The sequence below is a fragment of the Oncorhynchus nerka genome, linkage group LG12 (genome assembly GCF_034236695.1).
Source record: "Oncorhynchus nerka isolate Pitt River linkage group LG12, Oner_Uvic_2.0, whole genome shotgun sequence".
Taxonomy (NCBI): Eukaryota; Metazoa; Chordata; class Actinopteri; order Salmoniformes; family Salmonidae; genus Oncorhynchus; species Oncorhynchus nerka.
Window position 1 is genome coordinate 89249039 of NC_088407.1, and position 19817 is coordinate 89268855.

Genomic DNA, 19817 nt, shown 5'->3' on the forward strand with positions numbered 1-19817 from the left:
AACCACTAGGCTACCTGCCTCCCCTCTAACCAGTAGGCTACCTGCCTCCCCCTCTAACCACTAGGCTACCTGCCTCCCCTCTAACCACTAGGCTACCTGCCTCCCCCTCTAACCACTAGGCTACCTGCCTCCCCTCTAACCACTAGGCTACCTGCCTCCCCCCTCTAACCACTAGGCTACCTGCCTCCCCTCTAACCACTAGCCCCTCTAACCACTAGGCTACCTGCCTCCCCCTCTAACCACTAGGCTACCTGCCTCCCCCTCTAACCACTAGGCTACCTGCCTCCCCTCTAACTACTAGGCTACCTGCCTCCCCCTCTAACTACTAGGCTACCTGCCTCCCCCTCTAACTACTAGGCTACCTGCCTCCCCCTCTAACCACTAGTCTACCTGCCTCCCCCTCTAACCACTAGGTTACCTGCCTCCCCCTCTAACTACTAGGTTACCTACCTCCCCCTCTAACCACTAGGTTACCTGCCTCCCCTCTAACTACTAGGCTACCTGCCTCCCCCTCTAACCACTAGTCTACCTGCCTCCCCTCTAACCACTAGGCTACCTGCCTCCCCTCTAACCACTAGGCTACCTGCCTCCCCTCTAACCACTAGGCTACCTGCCTCCCCTCTAACCACTAGGCTACCTGCCTCCCCTCTAACCACTAGGCTACCTGCCTCCCCCTCTAACCACTAGGCTACCTGCCTCCCCCTCTAACCACTAGGCTACCTGCCTCCCCCTCTAACCACTAGGCTACCTGCCTCCCCTGCCTCCCCTCTAACCACTAGTCTACCTGCCTCCCCTCTAACCACTAGGCTACCTGCCTCCCCCTCTAACCACTAGGCTACCTGCCTCCCCTCTAACCACTAGGCTACCTGCCTCCCCTCTAACCAGTAGGCTACCTGCCTCCCCTCTAACAACTAGGCTACCTGCCCCTCTAACCGCTAGGCTACCCCCCCTCTAACAACTACACCATTTAAGAACACTACTACTACACCCTTTAACTACACTACTACTACACCCTTTAACAGCACTACTACTACACCCTAACAACTCTACTACTACACCCTTTAACTACACTACTACTACACCCTTTAACAGCACTACTACTACACCCTAACAACTCTACTACTACACCCTTTAACTACACTACTACTACACCCTTTAACTACAATACTACACCCTTTAACTACACTACTACTACACCCTTTAACTACACTACTACCACTACACCCTTTAACCACACTACTACTACACCCTTTAACCACACTGTTACTACACCCTTTAACAACACTACTTCTACACCCTTTAACCACACTACTACTACACCCTTTAACCACACTACTACTACTACACCCTTTAACCACACTACTACTATACCCTTTAACAACACTACTACTACACCCTTTAACAACACTACTTCTACTACTACACCCTTTAACCACACTACTACTACACCCTTTAACCACACTACTACTACACCCTTTAACAACACTACTACTACACCCTTTAACAACACTACTACTATACCCTTTAACACCACCACTACTACTACACCTTTTAACAACACTACTTCTAGTACTACACCCTTTAACAACACTACTACTACACCCTTTAACAACACTACTACTATACCCTTTAACACCACCACTACTACTACACCATTTAACAACACTACTTCTAGTACTAGACCCTTTAACACCACCACTACTACTATACCCTTTAACAACACTACTACTACACCCTTTAACAACACTACTACTATACCCTTTAACACCACCACTACTACTACACCTTTTAACAACACTACTACTACACCCTTTAACCACACTACTACTACACCCTTTAACAACACTACTACTACACCTTTTAACAACACTACTACTACACCCTTTAACCACACTACTACTACACCCTTTAACAACACTACTACTACACCTTTTAACAACACTACTACTATACCCTTTAACACCACCACTACTACACCTTTTAACTATAATACTACACCCTTTAACCACACTACTACTACACCCTTTAACCACCCTACTACTACACCTTTTAACACTACTACTACACCATTTAACAACACTACTACTACACCCTTTAACCACACTACTACTACACCCTTTAACCACACTACTACTACACCATTTAACAACACTACTACTACACCCTTTCACTCTGTCTTCCTCAACAGCTCTGGGATGCAGCTCACCTCAACCCACCCAGACAGTCACATGACCTCGATTTCCATCCTCAACACCACCCCTCCTGCTGTAGTACAGGGCCTGCCCTTCACCCCCCAGACCTCCAGACCCCTAGGGGGCGTTACAGATGGACAGATCAGTGTTCAGCAGGCGTCTGTAGTGTTGCTGCCTGACAGAGCTGGCCATGAGGAGAGGAGGGAGCAAGCGGCGTCCCCACACCTGCCTCAGGTGAGAAGTCAACACTTGAGTGATTGATTGATTGATTAATTAATTGGTTGGTTGGCTGGTTGATTACTTGATTTGTTAATTGATTGGTGCTCAGTTAATTGATTGGTTAATTAATATATCTTCCTAAGTCAAATGCTAGGTGGATCTAGTAAACTAGCAAAACAAATGTACACCAGAACATTCTCTAATCAGTTTGTTGTTCCCCTCAGTCGACAAGGCACCTTTTCCAGCAGCATTCCTCTCTCCAACCCTCCACCGCCAGTCTCCAGTCCACTTCTCCCCCTGTAATGGCCCTCCTACAGACCCCGCTGGAGGCCCCACAGGCCCTGGACCCACCTGGTATGCTACCCAAATACCTGCTAGACCAAGTTGGGACGTTACACAAACACCTGCTGGACCCAGTTGGGACGTTACCCAAACACTTGCTGGACCCAGTTGGGACGTTACCCAAACATCTGCTGGACCCAGTTGGGACGTTACCCAAACACTTGCTGGACCCAGTTGGAACGTTACCCAAACACCTGCTGGACCCAGTTGGGACGTTACCCAAACACCTGCTGGACCCAGCTGGGACGTTACCCAAACACCTGCTGGACCCAGCTGGGACGTTACCCAAACACCTGCTTGACCCAGCTGGGACGTTACCCAAACACCTGCTGGACCCAGCTGGGACGTTACCCAAACACCTGCTGGACCCAGTTGGGACGTTACCCAAACACCTGCTGGACCCAGTTGGGACGTTACCCAAACACTTGCGGGACCAGACGGAGACAGGGACAAAACCAAGGGTGGAGAAGGTTCACAGCCCCACCCAGGCCTTCATCCATCATCTGCAACAGGTCAACTAGCCTTTATGCTCTCTGTTGTGACTTTTTGTTGACTTATAGGGGCAATCAGCAGTTGCTCCATCCATTTGTTGACTTATAGGGGCGATCAGCAGTTGCTCCATCCATTTGTTGACTTATAGGGGCGATCAGCAGTTGCTCCATCCATTTGTTGACTTATAGGGGCGATCAGCAGTTGCTCCATCCATTTGTTGACTTATAGGGGCGATCAGCAGTTGCTCCATCCATTTGTTGACTTATAGGGGCGATCAGCAGTTGCTCCATCCATTTGTTGACTTATAGGGGCTCCATCCGATCAGCAGTTGCTCCATCCATTTGTTGACTTATAGGGGCGATCAGCAGTTGCTCCATCCATTTGTTGACTTATAGGGGCGATCAGCAGTTGCTCCATCCATTTGTTGACTTATAGGGGCGATCAGCAGTTGCTCCATCCATTTGTTGACTTATAGGGGCGATCAGCAGTTGCTCCATCCATTTGTTGACTTATAGGGGCGATCAGCAGTTGCTCCATCCATTTGTTGACTTATAGGGGCGATCAGCAGTTGCTCCATCCATTTGTTGACTTATAGGGGCGATCAGCAGTTGCTCCATCCATTTGTTGACTTATAGGGGCGATCAGCAGTTGCTCCATCCATTTGTTGACTTATAGGGGCGATCAGCAGTTGCTCCATCCATTTGTTGACTTATAGGGGCGATCAGCAGTTGCTCCATCCATTTGTTGACTTATAGGGGCGATCAGCAGTTGCTCCATCCATTTGTTGACTTATAGGGGCGATCAGCAGTTGCTCCATCCATTTGTTGACTTATAGGGGCGATCAGCAGTTGCTCCATCCATTTGTTGACTTATAGGGGCGATCAGCAGTTGCTCCATCCATTTGTTGAGGTATAAATGAATTGTACAGTGGCAAGAAACAGTATGTGAACCCTTTGGAATCACCTGGATTTTTTGGGGGCATAAAATGGTCATCAAATTTGATCTGATCTTCATCTAAGTCACAACAACAGACAAAACCAATTTGTAAGTCGCTCTGGATAAGAGCGTCTGCTAAATTACTTAAATGTAAATGTAAACATAGTGTGCTTAAACTAATAACACACAAATGTTTGTATTTTTCTTATCTATTTTTAAAAGCATTTTTTTACCTTTATTTAACTAGGCAAGTCAGTTAAGAACACATTCTTATTTTCAATGACGGCCTAGGAACAGTGGATTAACTGCCTGTTCAGGGGCAGAATGACAGATTTGTACCTTGTCAGCTCGGGGGTTTGAACTTGCAACCTTTCGGTTACTAGTCCAATGCTCTAACCACTAGGCTACCCTGCCACCTCTACACTCTAACCACTAGGCTACCCTGCCCCCTCTACACTCTAACCACTAGGCTACCCTTCCGCCCCTCCACTCCACTCCACCCACTCCACTCCACTCTAACCACTAGGCTACCCTGCCGCCCCTCCACTCTAACCACTAGGCTACCCTGCCGCCTCTACACTCTAACCACTAGGCTACCCTGCCCCCTCTACACTCTAACCACTAGGCTACCTGCCACCTCTACACTCTAACCACTAGGCTACCTGCCCCCTCTACACTCTAACCACTAGGCTACCTGCCACCTCTACACTCTAACCACTAGGCTACCTGCCGCCCCTCCACTCTAACCACTAGGCTACCCTGCCCCCTCTACACTCTAACCACTAGGCTACCTGCCACCTCTACACTCTAACCACTAGGCTACCTGCCCCCTCTACACTCTAACCACTAGGCTACCCTGCCGCCTCTACACTCTAACCACTAGGCTACCTGCCACCTCTACACTCTAACCACTAGGCTACCTACCACCTCTACACTCTAACCACTAGGCTACCTACCACCTCTACACTCTAACCACTAGGCTACCCTGCCGCCTCTACACTCTAACCACTAGGCTACCCTGCCGCCCCTACACTCTAACCACTAGGCTACCCTGCCCCCATCTATATTAAATGCATCATTTAGACATTCATAGTGTAGGTTGGAAAAAGTATGTGAACTCCCCTAGGCTAATGACTTCTCCAAAAGCTAATTGGAGTCAAGAGTCAGCTAACCTGGAGTCCAATCAATGAGACGAGATTGGAGATGTTGGTTAGAGCTGCCTTGTCCTTTAAAAAACACTCACAAAATTTGAGTTTGTTATTCACCAGAAGCATTGCCTGATGTGAACCATGCTTCGAACAAAAGAGATCTCAGAAGAACTAAGATTAAGAATGGTTGACTTGCATAAAGCTGGAAAGGGTTACAAAAGTATGTCATTAGCCATGATGTTCATCAATCCACGGTAAGACAAATTGTCTGTAAATGGAGAAAGTTCAGCACTGTTGCTACTCTCCCTAGGAGTGGCCGTCCTGCAAAGATGTCTGCAAGAGCACAGCGCAGAATGCTCAATGAGGTTAAGAAGAATCCTAGAGAGTCAGCTAAAGACTTACAGAAATCTCTGGAACATGATAACATCTCTGTTGACGAGTCTACGATACGTAAAACACTAAACAAGAATGGTCTTCGTGGGAGGACATGATGGAAGAAGCCACTGCTGTCCACAAAAAACATTGCTGCACAGCTGAAGTTTGCAAAAGTGCACCTGGATGTTCCACAGCGCTACTGGCAAAATATTCTGTGGGCAGATGAAACTACAGTCGAGTTGTTTGGAAGGAACACACAACACCATGTGTGGAGAAAAAAAGACAACACACCAACATCAAAACCTCATCCCAACTGTAAAGTCTGGTGGAGGGAGCATCATGGTTTGAAGCTGCTTTGCTGCCTCAGGGCCTGGACTGCTTGCTATCATCGACGGAAAAATGAATTCCCAAGTTTATCAAGACATTTTGCAGGAGAATGTAAGGCTATCTGTCCGCCAATGGAAGCTCAACAGAAGTTGGATGATGCAACAGGACAACAACCCAAAACACAGAAGTAAATCAACAACAGAATGGCTTCAACAGAGGAATATACGGCTTCTGGAGTGGCCCAGTCAGAGTCCTGACCTCAACCCGATTGAGATGCTGTAGCATGACCTCAAGAGAGCAGTTCACACCAGAAATCCCAAGAATATTGCTGAACTGAAACAGTTTTGTAAAGCGGAATGGTCCAAAATTCCTCCTGACCGTTGTGCCGGTCTGATCCGCAACTACAGAAAACATTTGGTTGAAGTTATTGCTGCCAGAGGAGAGTCAACCAGTTATTAAATCCAAGGGGTCACATCCTTTTCCCACCCTGCACTGTTACATGGTGTGTTCAATTAAAGACATGAAAACGTATAATTGTTTGTGTGTTATTAGTTTAAGCACACTGTGTTTGTCTATTGTTGTGACCTAGATGAAGATCAGATCAAATTTTATGAACAATTTATGCAGAAATCCAGGTACTTCCAAAGGGTTCACATACTTTTTCTTGCCACTGAAAGTATTTAGACCCTTTGCTATGAGACTTGAAACTGAGCTCAGGTGCATCCTGTTTCCACTGATCATCCCATTGATTCTTGAAGAATTGAACGTATAAATGCCTCATGAGCTTAGTTCAACTGTCATACCCTACGAGAAGCTTAAAATATAAGCTTGTTTTACTGTTTGTAAATAATGTACACTACCGTTCCGTAAACGGTACCGTAAAAAAAAAATGTTTTTGTCCATTTAAAATAACATCAAATTGATCAGAAATACAGTGTAGACATTGTTAATGTTGTAAATGACTATTGTAGCTGGAAACGGTAGATTCTTTCAAAATGGAATATCTACCAAGATGTACAGAAGCAATGGCACATTGTGTTAGCTAATCCAAGTTTATAATTTTAAAAGACTAATTGATCATTAGAAAACCCTTTTGAAATGATGTTAGCACAGCTGAAACTGTTGTTCTGATTAAAGAAGGAATAAAACTGTCCTTCTTTAGACTAGTTGAGTATCTGGAGCATCAGTATTTGTGGGTTCGATTACAGGCTCAAAAGGGCCAGAAACAAAGACCTTTCTTCTGAAACTTGTTTGTCTATTCTTGTTCTGAGAAATGAAGGCTATTCCATGTGAGAAATGAAAGCTTTTCCATGTGAAACATTGCCAAGAAACTGAAGATCTCGTACAGCGCAATGTACTACTGGCAGCTTCATTAAATACTACCCACAATACACCAGTCTCAATGTCAACATTGAAGAGGCGACTCCGGGATGCTGGCCTTCTAGACAGAGTTCCTCTGTCCAGTCTCAACATCAACAGTGAAGAGGAGACTCTGGGATGCTGGCCTTCTAGGCAGAGTTCCTCTGTCCAGTCTCAACGTCAACAGTGAAGAGGAGACTCTGGGATGCTGGCCTTCTAGGCAGAGTTCCTCTGTCCAGTCTCAACGTCAACAGTGAAGAGGAGACTCCGGGATGCTGGCCTTCTAGACAGAGTTCCTCTGTCCAGTCTCAACGTCAACAGTGAAGAGGAGACTCCGGGATGCTGGCCTTCTAGACAGAGTTCCTCTGTCCAGTCTCAACGTCAACAGTGAAGAGGAGACTCCGGGATGCTGGCCTTCTAGACAGAGTTCCTCTGTCCAGTCTCAACGTCAACAGTGAAGAGGCGACTCCGGGATGCTGGCCTTCTAGGCAGAGTTCCTCTGTCCAGTCTCAACGTCAACAGTGAAGAGGCGACTCCGGGATGCTGGCCTTCTAGGCAGAGTTCCTCTGTCCAGTCTCAACGTCAACAGGGAAGAGGCGACTCCGGGATGCTGGCCTTCTAGGCAGAGTTCCTCTGTCCAGTCTCAACGTCAACAGTGAAGAGGAGACTCCGGGATGCTGGCCTTCTAGGCAGAGTTCCTCTGTCCAGTCACAACGTCAACAGTGAAGAGGCGACTCCGGGATGCTGGCCTTCTAGACAGAGTTCCTCTGTCCAGTGTCTGTGTTCTTTTGCCCATCTTAATCTTTTCTTTTTATTGGCCAGTCTGAGATATGGCTTTTTCTTTGCAACTCTGCCTAGAAGGCCAGCATCCCGGAGTCGCCTCTTCACTGTTGACATTGAGACTGGACAGAGGAACTCTGCCTAGAAGGCCAGCATCCCGGAGTCGCCTCTTCACTGTTGACGTTGAGACTGGACAGAGGAACTCTGCCTAGAAGGCCAGCATCCCAGAGTCTCCTCTTCACTGTTGACGTTGAGACTGGACAGAGGAACTCTGCCTAGAAGGCCAGCATCCCGGAGTCTCCTCTTCAATGTTGACATTGAGACTGGTGTATTGTGGGTAGTATTTAATGAAGCTGCCAGTAGTACATTGCGCTGTACGAGATCTTCAGTTTCTTGGCAATTTCTCGCATGGAATAGCCTTCATTTCTCAGAACAAGAATAGACAAACAAGTTTCAGAAGAAAGGTCTTTGTTTCTGGCCCTTTTGAGCCTGTAATCGAACCCACAAATACTGATGCTCCAGATACTCAACTAGTCTAAAGAAGGACAGTTTTATTCCTTCTTTAATCAGAACAACAGTTTCAGCTGTGCTAACATAATTTCAAAAGGGTTTTCTAATGATCAATTAGTCTTTTAAAATGATAAACTTGGTTTAGCAAACACAACGTGCCATTGGATCACAGGAGTGATGGTTGCTGATAATGGGGCTACTGTACGCCTGCCGTTTCCAGTTACAATAGTCACTTTCAACATTAACAATGTCTACACTGTATTTCTGATCAATTTGATGTTATTTTAAAAATGGACAAAAAAAAATGTGCTTTTCTTTCAAAAATTAAAATATTTCTAAGTGACCCCAAACGTTTAAACGGCAGTGTACACGTAAACAAACAATGTATGGCCTCAAAACATGGGTAAAACTATAATGTTGATATCATGGATGATCAGTCCTGTATATCCATAGCTCTATGAATTTGAGTGGTCACATTTCTCCATCCCCGTCCCTCAGCTTTTTACCCGAAAACAGGGTAGGGTTTTGAACTGCTGATTGCCGCTCTAAATGTTTATTGAATTAAATGTTGAAGATATTGTCTTGATTTACATAACATAACCTTATTGTTTTCCTTCGTCACACCACAATTTCTACCATAGCAAGCACTTACCCCTCCCAATCCCTCCCCATCACCTGAGGTCCTGGCTGGGACTGTGTCAGTGGAGGATCACACTGTCTCCGCTGTGGCCAGTGAGATGGAGGAGGCCCCTCCACCCATCCAGCCAGCAGTTCTAGGACATGCAGGAGCCCAGTCTGCGATGCCCCTCAGCCCTTGTGTGTTGGTGGCCTATCCAGCTTCACTACACCCAGAGACAAAGGAGACTACTCTGCTATGCCACTCTCCTACCCTGCTATGCCACTCTCCTACCCTGCTATGCCAATCTCCATCTGAGCAGGGTTTAGGGACCACACCCCCGGCTGGGCAGGGCTTATGGACCACACCCCCGGCTGGGCAGGGCTTATGGACCACACCCCCGAATGGGCAGGGCTTAATGAGAACACTCCGGAATGGGCAGGGCTTAGTGAGCACACCCTTTACTAGGCAGGGCTTAGGGTCCACACCACAACAAGACAGTTTATCTTCCCCACCTTGTGGGGCCACCTCCCTGGGACTGGCTGGGTCTGGATCTGGGTCTGGAAGTGCCGTCCCTCAAACCCAGGCTGCAGTGTTCAGAAGCCCCTCCCCTCTGCCTGTCAGCACCTCCCCCCAGCTCCAGACTGCAGTGTTCAGAAGCCCCTCCCCTCTGCCTGTCAGCACCTCCCCCAGCTCCAGACTGCAGTGTTCAGAAGCCCTCCCCTCTGCCTGTCAGCACCTCCCCCAGCTCCAGACTGCAGTGTTCAGAAGCCCCTCCCTCTGCCTGTCAGCACCTCCCCCAGCTCCAGACTGCAGTGTTCAGAAGCCCCTCCCCTCTGCCTGTCAGCACCTCCCCCCAGCTCCAGACTGCAGTGTTCAGAAGCCCCTCCCCTCTGCCTGTCAGCACCTCCCCCCAGCTCCAGACTGCAGTGTTCAGAAGCCCCTCCCCTCTGCCTGTCAGCGCCTCCCCCAGCTCCAGACTGCAGTGTTCAGCAATCCCAGCCCCTCTCCTCTACCTGTCTGTGTGCCTCAGCAGCAGCCTGACCCCCTCCTAGCGCAGCCTGACCCCCTCCTAGCGCAGCCTGACCCCTCCTAGCGCAGCCTGACCACCTCCTAGCGCAGCCTGACCACCTCCTAGCGCAGCCTGACCCCCTCCTAGCGCAGCCTGACCCCCTCCTAGTGCAGCCTGACCCCCTCCTAGTGACTCCCAGCTCCTATGGAGATCAGGCTAACCAGCAACACACAAAGCAAAGCAGTGAGTCTGATCACACAGAGCTGCAACCCAAATGGCACCCTATTCCCTATGTAGTGCACTACTTTTGACTAGGGTTGGCACCCTATTCCCTATGTAGTGTCCTACTTTTGACCAGAGTCCTATGGGAATAAGGTTCCATCAGGGCTGTATTAATACAAATCATCATGCAACAATTCTAACGATCCCTTTCACAGTCTTCCTAACCCACTCCTTTCACTCTGTCTCCCTGCCTCACACACACCATCACCACCATCATCATCACCACTACCAACACCATCATCACCACCACCATCATCATCATCATCACCACTACCAACACCATCATCACCACCATCATCACCACTACCAACACCATCATCACCACCATCATCACCACCACCACCATCATCACCACTACCAACACCATCATCACCACCATCATCATCATCACCACTACCAACACCATCATCACCATCATCATCACCACTACCAACACCATCATCATCATCACCACTACCAACACCATCATCACCACCATCATCATCATCACCACTACCAACACCATCATCACCACCACCATCATCATCATCACCACTACCAACACCATCATCACCATCATCATCACCACTACCAACACCATCATCATCATCACCACTACCAACACCATCATCACCACCATCATCATCATCACCACTACCAACACCATCATCACCACCACTACCAACACCATCATCACCACCACCATCATCATCACCACCATCATCATCATCACCACTACCAACACCATCATCACCATCATCATCACCACTACCAACACCATCATCACCACCATCATCATCATCACCACTACCAACACCATCATCACCACCACCATCATCATCATCACCACTACCAACACCATCATCACCATCATCATCACCACTACCAACACCATCATCACCACCACCATCATCATCATCATCACCACTACCAACACCATCATCACCACCACCATCATCATCATCATCACCACTACCAACACCATCATCACCATCATCATCATCATCACCACTACCACCATCATCATCATCACCACTACCAACACCATCATCACCACCATCATCATCATCATCACCACCACCATCATCATCACCACCATCATCATCATCACCACTACCAACACCATCATCACCATCATCATCACTACCAACACCATCATCACCACCATCATCATCATCACCACTACCAACACCATCATCACCACCACCATCATCATCATCACCACTACCAACACCATCATCACCATCATCATCACCACTACCAACACCATCATCACCACCACCATCATCATCATCATCACCACTACCAACACCATCATCACCACCACCATCATCATCATCATCACCACTACCAACACCATCATCACCATCATCATCATCATCACCACTACCACCATCATCATCATCACCACTACCAACACCATCATCACCACCATCATCATCATCATCACCACTACCAACACCATCATCACCACCATCATCATCATCACCACTACCACCATCATCATCATCACCACTACCAACACCATCATCACCACCACCATCATCATCATCACCACTACCAACACCATCATCACCACCATCATCATCATCACCACTACCACCATCATCATCATCACCACTACCAACACCATCATCACCACCATCATCATCATCACCACTACCAACACCATCATCACCACCACCATCATCATCATCACTACCAACACCATCATCACCACCATCATCACCACCATCATCATCACCACTACCAACACCATCATCACCACCATCATCATCATCACCACTACCAACACCATCATCACCACCATCATCATCATCACCACTACCAACACCATCATCACCACCACCATCATCATCACCACTACCAACACCATCATCACCACCATCATCACCACCATCATCATCATCACCACTACCAACACCATCATCACCACCACCATCATCATCATCACCACTACCAACACCATCATCACCACCACCATCATCATCACCACTACCAACACCATCATCACCACCACCATCATCATCACCACTACCAACATCATCACCACCACCACCATCATCATCACCACTACCAACACCATCATCACCACCACCATCATCATCATCACCACTACCAACACCATCACCACCACCATCATCATCATCACCACTACCAACACCATCATCACCACCATCATCATCATCATCACCACTACCAACACCATCATCACCATCATCATCACCACTACCAACACCATCATCACCACCACCATCATCATCATCATCACCACTACCAACACCATCATCACCACCACCATCATCATCATCATCACCACTACCAACACCATCATCACCACCACCATCATCATCATCACCACTACCAACACCATCATCACCACCATCATCATCATCATCACCACTACCAACACCATCATCACCACCACCATCATCATCATCACCACCACCATCATCATCATCACCACTACCAACACCATCATCATCACCATCACCACCACCATCATCATCATCACCACTACCAACACCATCATCACCACCATCATCACCACTACCAACACCATCATCATCACCACCACTACCAACACCATCACCAAAACCATCATCAACATCACCACTACCAACACCATCATCATCACCACCATCATCATCACCACCATCATCACCACCACCACCATCATCACCATCACCACTACCAACACCATCATCACCACCATCATCACCATCACCACTACCAACACCATCATCAACATCACCACTACCAACACCACCATCATCATCACCACCATCACCACCACCATCATCACCACTACCAACACCATCATCACCACTACCAACACCATCATCACCACCACCATCATCATCATCACCACCACCATCATCATCACCACTACCAACACCATCATCACCATCACCACTACCAACACCATCATCACCATCATCACCACCACTACCAACACCATCACCAAAACCATCACCACCATCATCATCACCACCACTACCAACACCATCACCACCATCATCACCATCACCACTACCAACACCATCACCACCATCATCACCATCATCACCACCACTACCAACACCATCATCACCATCATCACCATCACCAACACCATCACCAAAACCATCATCAACATCATCATCACCACTACCAACACCACCATCATCATCACCACCATCATCACCACTACTACCAACACCATCATCACCACTACCAACACCATCATCACCACTACCAACACCATCATCACCACTACCAACACCATCATCACCAAAACCATCACCACCATCATCATCACCACCATCACCACCACTACCAACAACACCATCATCATCACCACCATCATCATCACCACCATCATCACCATCACCACTACCAACACCATCACCACCACCATCATCACCACCACTACCAACACCATCATCACCATCATCATCAACACCATCACCATCATCACCACTACCATCACCATCATCATCATCATCATCATCACCACTACCAACACCACCATCATCATCATCACCACTACCAACAACACCATCATCATCATCACCACCATCATCATCATCATCACCACTACCAACACCACCATCAACACCATCACCAAAACCATCATCATCACCATCATCATCACCACTACCAACACCAACACCATCATCATCACCACTACCAACACCAACACCATCATCATCATCAACATCACCACTACCAACACCATCATCATCACCATCATCCACACAATCATCACCCCCACCATCATCATCACCATATCACCGCCATCATCATCACCCCATCATCACTATCATCACCCCATCATCATCACCCCCATCACCCTCATCATTATCACCATCATTACCTCCATCACCATCATCATCACCCCCATCATCATCACCCCATCATCATCACCCCCATCACCCTCATCATTATCACCATCATTACCTCCATCACCATCATCATCACCCCATCATCATCACCTCCATCATCATCACCCCCATCACCCTCATCATTATCACCATCATTACCTCCATCACCATCATCATCACCCCCATCATCATCACCTCCATCATCATCATCACCCCCATCATCATCACCCCCATCATCATCATCTCCATCACCATCACCTCCATCACCACCATCATCATCACCTCCATCATCACCTCCATCACCATCATCATCACCTCCATCACCACCATCACCCCCATCATCTTCTGTATTATAATGCTCAGAACCACCAGCTGCCTTGGCCATGGATGTAGAGGGTAAAGCCTTTACTCTTGATGTCCATCCACCTTCTCCCAGACCCCAGTGGCCACCAGGCCCCCACACAGTCCAGGGGCCCAACACAGTTCGGTGGCTCCACACTGTCCAGGAGCCCCAGTACGACCAGGGGCCCCAATCCCATAGAGAGCAGGACCAGTGGCTCAGAGCAGTTCAGACAGCCCAACAGTCAAAGACAAAGGTGAGAAACATGGACCCCATTTCAGATATGTCCATTCTCAGATTCTAGGCCTTCCATCCAGCATATTGGTCTGAAACCACAATGCTCTTCATTCTACTCACATTCTGAAACCACTATACTACTCAGATTCTGAAACCACGATACTACTCAGATTCTGAAACCACTATACTACTCAGATTCTGAAACCACTATACTACTCAGATTCTGAAACCACAATACTACTCAGATTCTGAAACCACTATACTACTCAGATTCTGAAACCACGATACTACTCAGATTCTGAAACCACTATACTACTCAGATTCTGAAACCACGATACTCTTCATTCTACTCAGATTCTTCAATCTCCAGTAAACCTAAGGTCATATCTCATCCATACCAGGTGGCCGGTCCTGTGGCGAAGGAGAGAGAGCAGAGACTGACTGAAACGATGTGCAGGTGAGAAGCAGGACACGTCAGGTCGTCAGTCTCTGATATTGACGACGTCCGTATCGCATGATGATGAAGTGCAGTACCAAAAGGTTTTCTGAGGTGGGAAAGAAGGACAGATGCCCTGCTGTTTTATGGCGCAACGGGTTCATCCCTAAAGGGATATTTGGCAATGAAGTCATTGCGCTAACGCTAGTTAGCATTTGCTCATTAAACTACCTCTAACTTCCTTCATATTGGATGCAGAGACATACAAATGGTATCCAAAGAGTTCATCGGACTCTGGGGAAGTAGATACAAATGGCTTTTAAAAACAGCAGGAGCAGAGTATTGATCCTCTGGTGACTTTGACATTGTTTGAACCCAAACCTAGTGTCTGTGATGTCATCCTCAGGCTCCAGCAGCAGCTGTGTCAGGACCAGAGACCGGTCCAGAGCCCTTACATCTGTTCTCCCTTCTCCTCATTGGGGGAGGCGGTGACACACCTGCTACCATACCACACCTGTGCCGGACACCTGCCTAGTCAGGACGACTTCAACTTAGGTCAGAACACCGCTTTTAATTCACTCTGTAGAGACTGGCAGTACACTCTTAGAGAGAAAAAAAGGGTTCCAAAAGGAACCCTTTGTGAAAAGGGTTCTACATGGAACTCAAAAGGGTTTTAACTGGAACCCAAAATGGTTCTACAAAAAGGGTTCTACATGGAGCCCAAAAGGGTTCTACATGGAACCCAAAAGGGTTCTACATGGAACCCAAAAGTTATAACTCAAAAAGTTATCCCATGGGGGCAGCTGAGCAACCCTATTATGTTGTAGATATAACCTTGTTTTTCTAAGAATGTAGTAAAAACGGGAGCTTGATGCCATTACGAGTCTCTGTATGTCCGATTATTGACGTGTCCCCTTCTCTCTCCAGTGGACAAGCAGTTTGACACTGTGTCAGGGTTCCTACTGAAACGCACCAAGGACATGCTCAACAAATACAGACAGCTACTGCTCGGGGAGGCACTGGTACGACACTGCTCACACACATCTATATTTCCCTTTTTTTTCTCCTAAATCATAAATCGCAACTGTCTTTGCTAAAGTTATTTTATTTTCTTCTGTATTTTGCTCTGACAATTCAAAGTTTTTAGTTTTGGAGTTCCTCAAGGGTCAGTTCTAGGACCACTACGGTTTTCAATTTTACAGTTGAAGTCAGAAGTTTACATACACTTAGGTTGGAGTCATTAAATCTCATTTTCAACCACTCCACAAATTTCTTGTTAACATACTATAGTTTTGGCAAGTTGTTTAGGACATCTACTTTGTGCATGACACAAGTAATTTTTCCAACAATTGTTTACAGACAGATGATTTCACTTATAATTCACTGTATCACAATTCTAGTGGGTCAGATGTTTACATACACTAAGTTTATTGTGCCTTTAAGCAGCTTGGAAAATTCCAGAAAATTATGTCATGGCTTTAGAAGCTTCTGATAGGTTAATTGACACCATTTGAGTCAATTGGAGGTGTACCTGTGGATGTATTTCAAGGCCTACCTTCAAACTCAGTGCCTCTTTACTTGACATCATGGGAAAATCAAAAGAAATCAGCCAAGACCTCAGAAAAAAATTGCAGACCTCCACAAGTCTGGTTCATCCTTGGTAGCAATTTCCAAATGCCTGAAGGTACCACATTCATCTGTACAAACAATAGTACGCAAGTATAAACACCATGGGACCACGCAGCCGTCATACCACTCAGGAAGGAGACGCGTTCTGTCTCCTAGAGATGAACGTACCTTGGTGCAAGAAGTGCAAATCAATCCCAGAATAATAGCAAAGGACCTTGTGAAGATGCTGGAGGAAACATGTACAAAAGTATCTATATCCACAGTAAAACGAGTCCTATATCGACATAACCTGAAAGGCCGCTCAGCAAGGAAGAAGCCACTGCTCCAAAAACTCCATAAAAAAGCCATACTACGGTTTGCAACTGCACATGGGGACAAAGATCGTACTTTTTGGAGAAATGTCCTCTGGTCTGACAAAAATATAACTGTTTGGCCATAATGACCATTGTTATGTTTGGAGGAAAAAGGGGGAGGTTTGCAAGTCGAAGAACACCATCCCAACCGTGAAGCACGGGGTGGCAGCATCATGTTATGGGGGTGCTTTGCTGCAGGAGAGACTGGTGCACTTAACAAAATAGATGGCTTCATGAGGGAGGAAAATTATGTGGATATATTGAAGCAACATCTCAAGACATCAGTTAGGAAGTTAAAGCTTGGTCGCAAATGGGTCTTCCAAATGGACAATGATCCCAAGCAAACTTCCAAAGTTGTGGCAACATGGCTTAAGGACAACAAAGTCAAGGTATTGGAGTGGCCATCACAAAGCCCTGACCTCAATCCTATAGAAAGGCCTACAAACCTGACTCAGTTACCCCAGCTCTGTCAGGAGGAATGGGCCAAAATTCACCCAACTTATTGTGGGAAGCTTGTGGAAGGCTTCCCGACACGTTTGACCCAAGTTAAACAATTTAAAGGCAATGCTACCAAATACTAATTGAGTGTATCTAAACTTCTGACCCACTGGGAATGTGAAGAAAGAAATGAAAGCTGAAATAAATCATTCTCTCAACTATTATTCTGACTTTTCACAATCTTAAAATAAAGTTGTGATCCTATCAGACGTAAAACAGGGATTTATTTTTACTAGGATTAAATATCAGGAATTGTGAAAAACTGAGTTTAAATGTATTTGGCTAAGGTGTATGTAAACTTCCGACTTCAACTTTATATGCTACTGCTTGGTGATGCTATTCGGAAACACAGTGTCAACTTTCACTGATACATGGACAACACAAGGATGCTTTATAAGTACATGTGATTTGGTTGTGTTTCCGATTATTTTGTGCCCAATAGAAATGAATGGTAAATAATGTATTGTGTCATTTTGTAGTCCCTTTATTGTAGATAAGAATAACACTTCTACATTAATGTAGATACTACCATGATTACGGATAAGCCTGAATGAATCGTGAATAATGGTGAGTGAGAAAGTTACAGACGGACAAATACCACGACATGCTAACCTCTCACCATTACAATAACAGGAGAGGTTAGCATACCTCCAAGACATGCTAACCTCTCACCATTACAATAACAGGAGAGGTTAGCATACCTCCAAGACATGCTAACCTCTCATTATTACAATAACAGGAGAGGTTAGCATACCTCCAAGACATGCTAACCTCTCACCATTACAATAACAGGAGAGGTTAGCATACCTCCAAGACTTGCTAACCTCTCACCATTACAATAACAGGAGAGGTTAGCATACCTCCAAGACATGCTAACCTCTCACCATTACAATAACAGGGGAGGTTAGCATTTCATATCATGCCCCCACGACATGCTAACCTCTCACCATTACAATAACAAGGGAGGTTAGCATTTCATATCATACCCCCACAACATGCTAACCTCTCACCATTACAATAACAGGAGAGGTTAGCATTTCATATCAGACCCCCACGACATGCTAACCTCTCACCATTACAATAACAAGGGAGGTTAGCATTTCATATCATACCCCCACGACATGCTAACCTCTCACCATTACAATAACAGGAGAGGTTAGCATTTCATATCAGACCCCCACGACATGCTAACCTCTCACCATTACAATAACAGGGGAGGTTAGCATTTCATATCATATCACCAAGACATGCTTACCTCTCACCATTACATTTACATTTACATTTAAGTCATTTAGCAGAAGCTCTTATCCAGAGCGACTTACATACAATAACAAAGGAGTTTAGCATTTCATATCATACCCCTACGACATGCTAACCTCTCACCATTACAATGACAGGGGAGGTTAGCATTTCATATCATAACCCTACGACATGCTAACCTCTCACCATTACAATGACAGGGGAGGTTAGCATTTCCTATCATACCCCTACGACATGCTAACCTCTCACCATTACAATAACAGGGGAGGTTAGCATTTGATATCATACCCCTACGACATGCTAACCTCTCACCATTACAATGACAGGGGAGGTTAGCATTTCCTATCATACCCCTACGACATGCTAACCTCTCACCATTACAAATGACAGTGATATTTGTGCATCCGTAACTTTCTCAGTTATTATTCACGATTCATTCAGGATGAACTGTAACCATGGTAGTAGCATCAACATTAACGTAGAAGTGTTTAGAAACATTATATTCTTATTTATAACAAATGTGACTCCAAAATGACACAATACATTATTTATCATTAATTTATGTTGGGCACAAAATCATCTGAAACACAACCAGAACAAACAGCAAATGCATCCAACACGTTTTTGTA

The 19817-nt window shown here is 46.2% G+C and overlaps 1 protein-coding gene across 1 annotated transcript in view; it reads left to right on the forward strand.

Annotated features, from left to right (window-relative positions):
- si:ch211-168d23.3 (BRD4-interacting chromatin-remodeling complex-associated protein) overlaps positions 1–19817 on the forward strand; it is a 69629-nt gene that overhangs the window by 42932 nt on the left and 6880 nt on the right. Inside the window, 10 exon segments of the mRNA XM_065025038.1 lie at positions 2189–2426; positions 2636–2765; positions 3126–3265; positions 9322–9590; positions 9732–10252; positions 10393–10551; positions 14799–15031; positions 15414–15485; positions 15862–16003; positions 16376–16470. Of these exon segments, the coding sequence (XP_064881110.1) occupies positions 2189–2426; positions 2636–2765; positions 3126–3265; positions 9322–9590; positions 9732–10252; positions 10393–10551; positions 14799–15031; positions 15414–15485; positions 15862–16003; positions 16376–16470 (1999 nt within the window).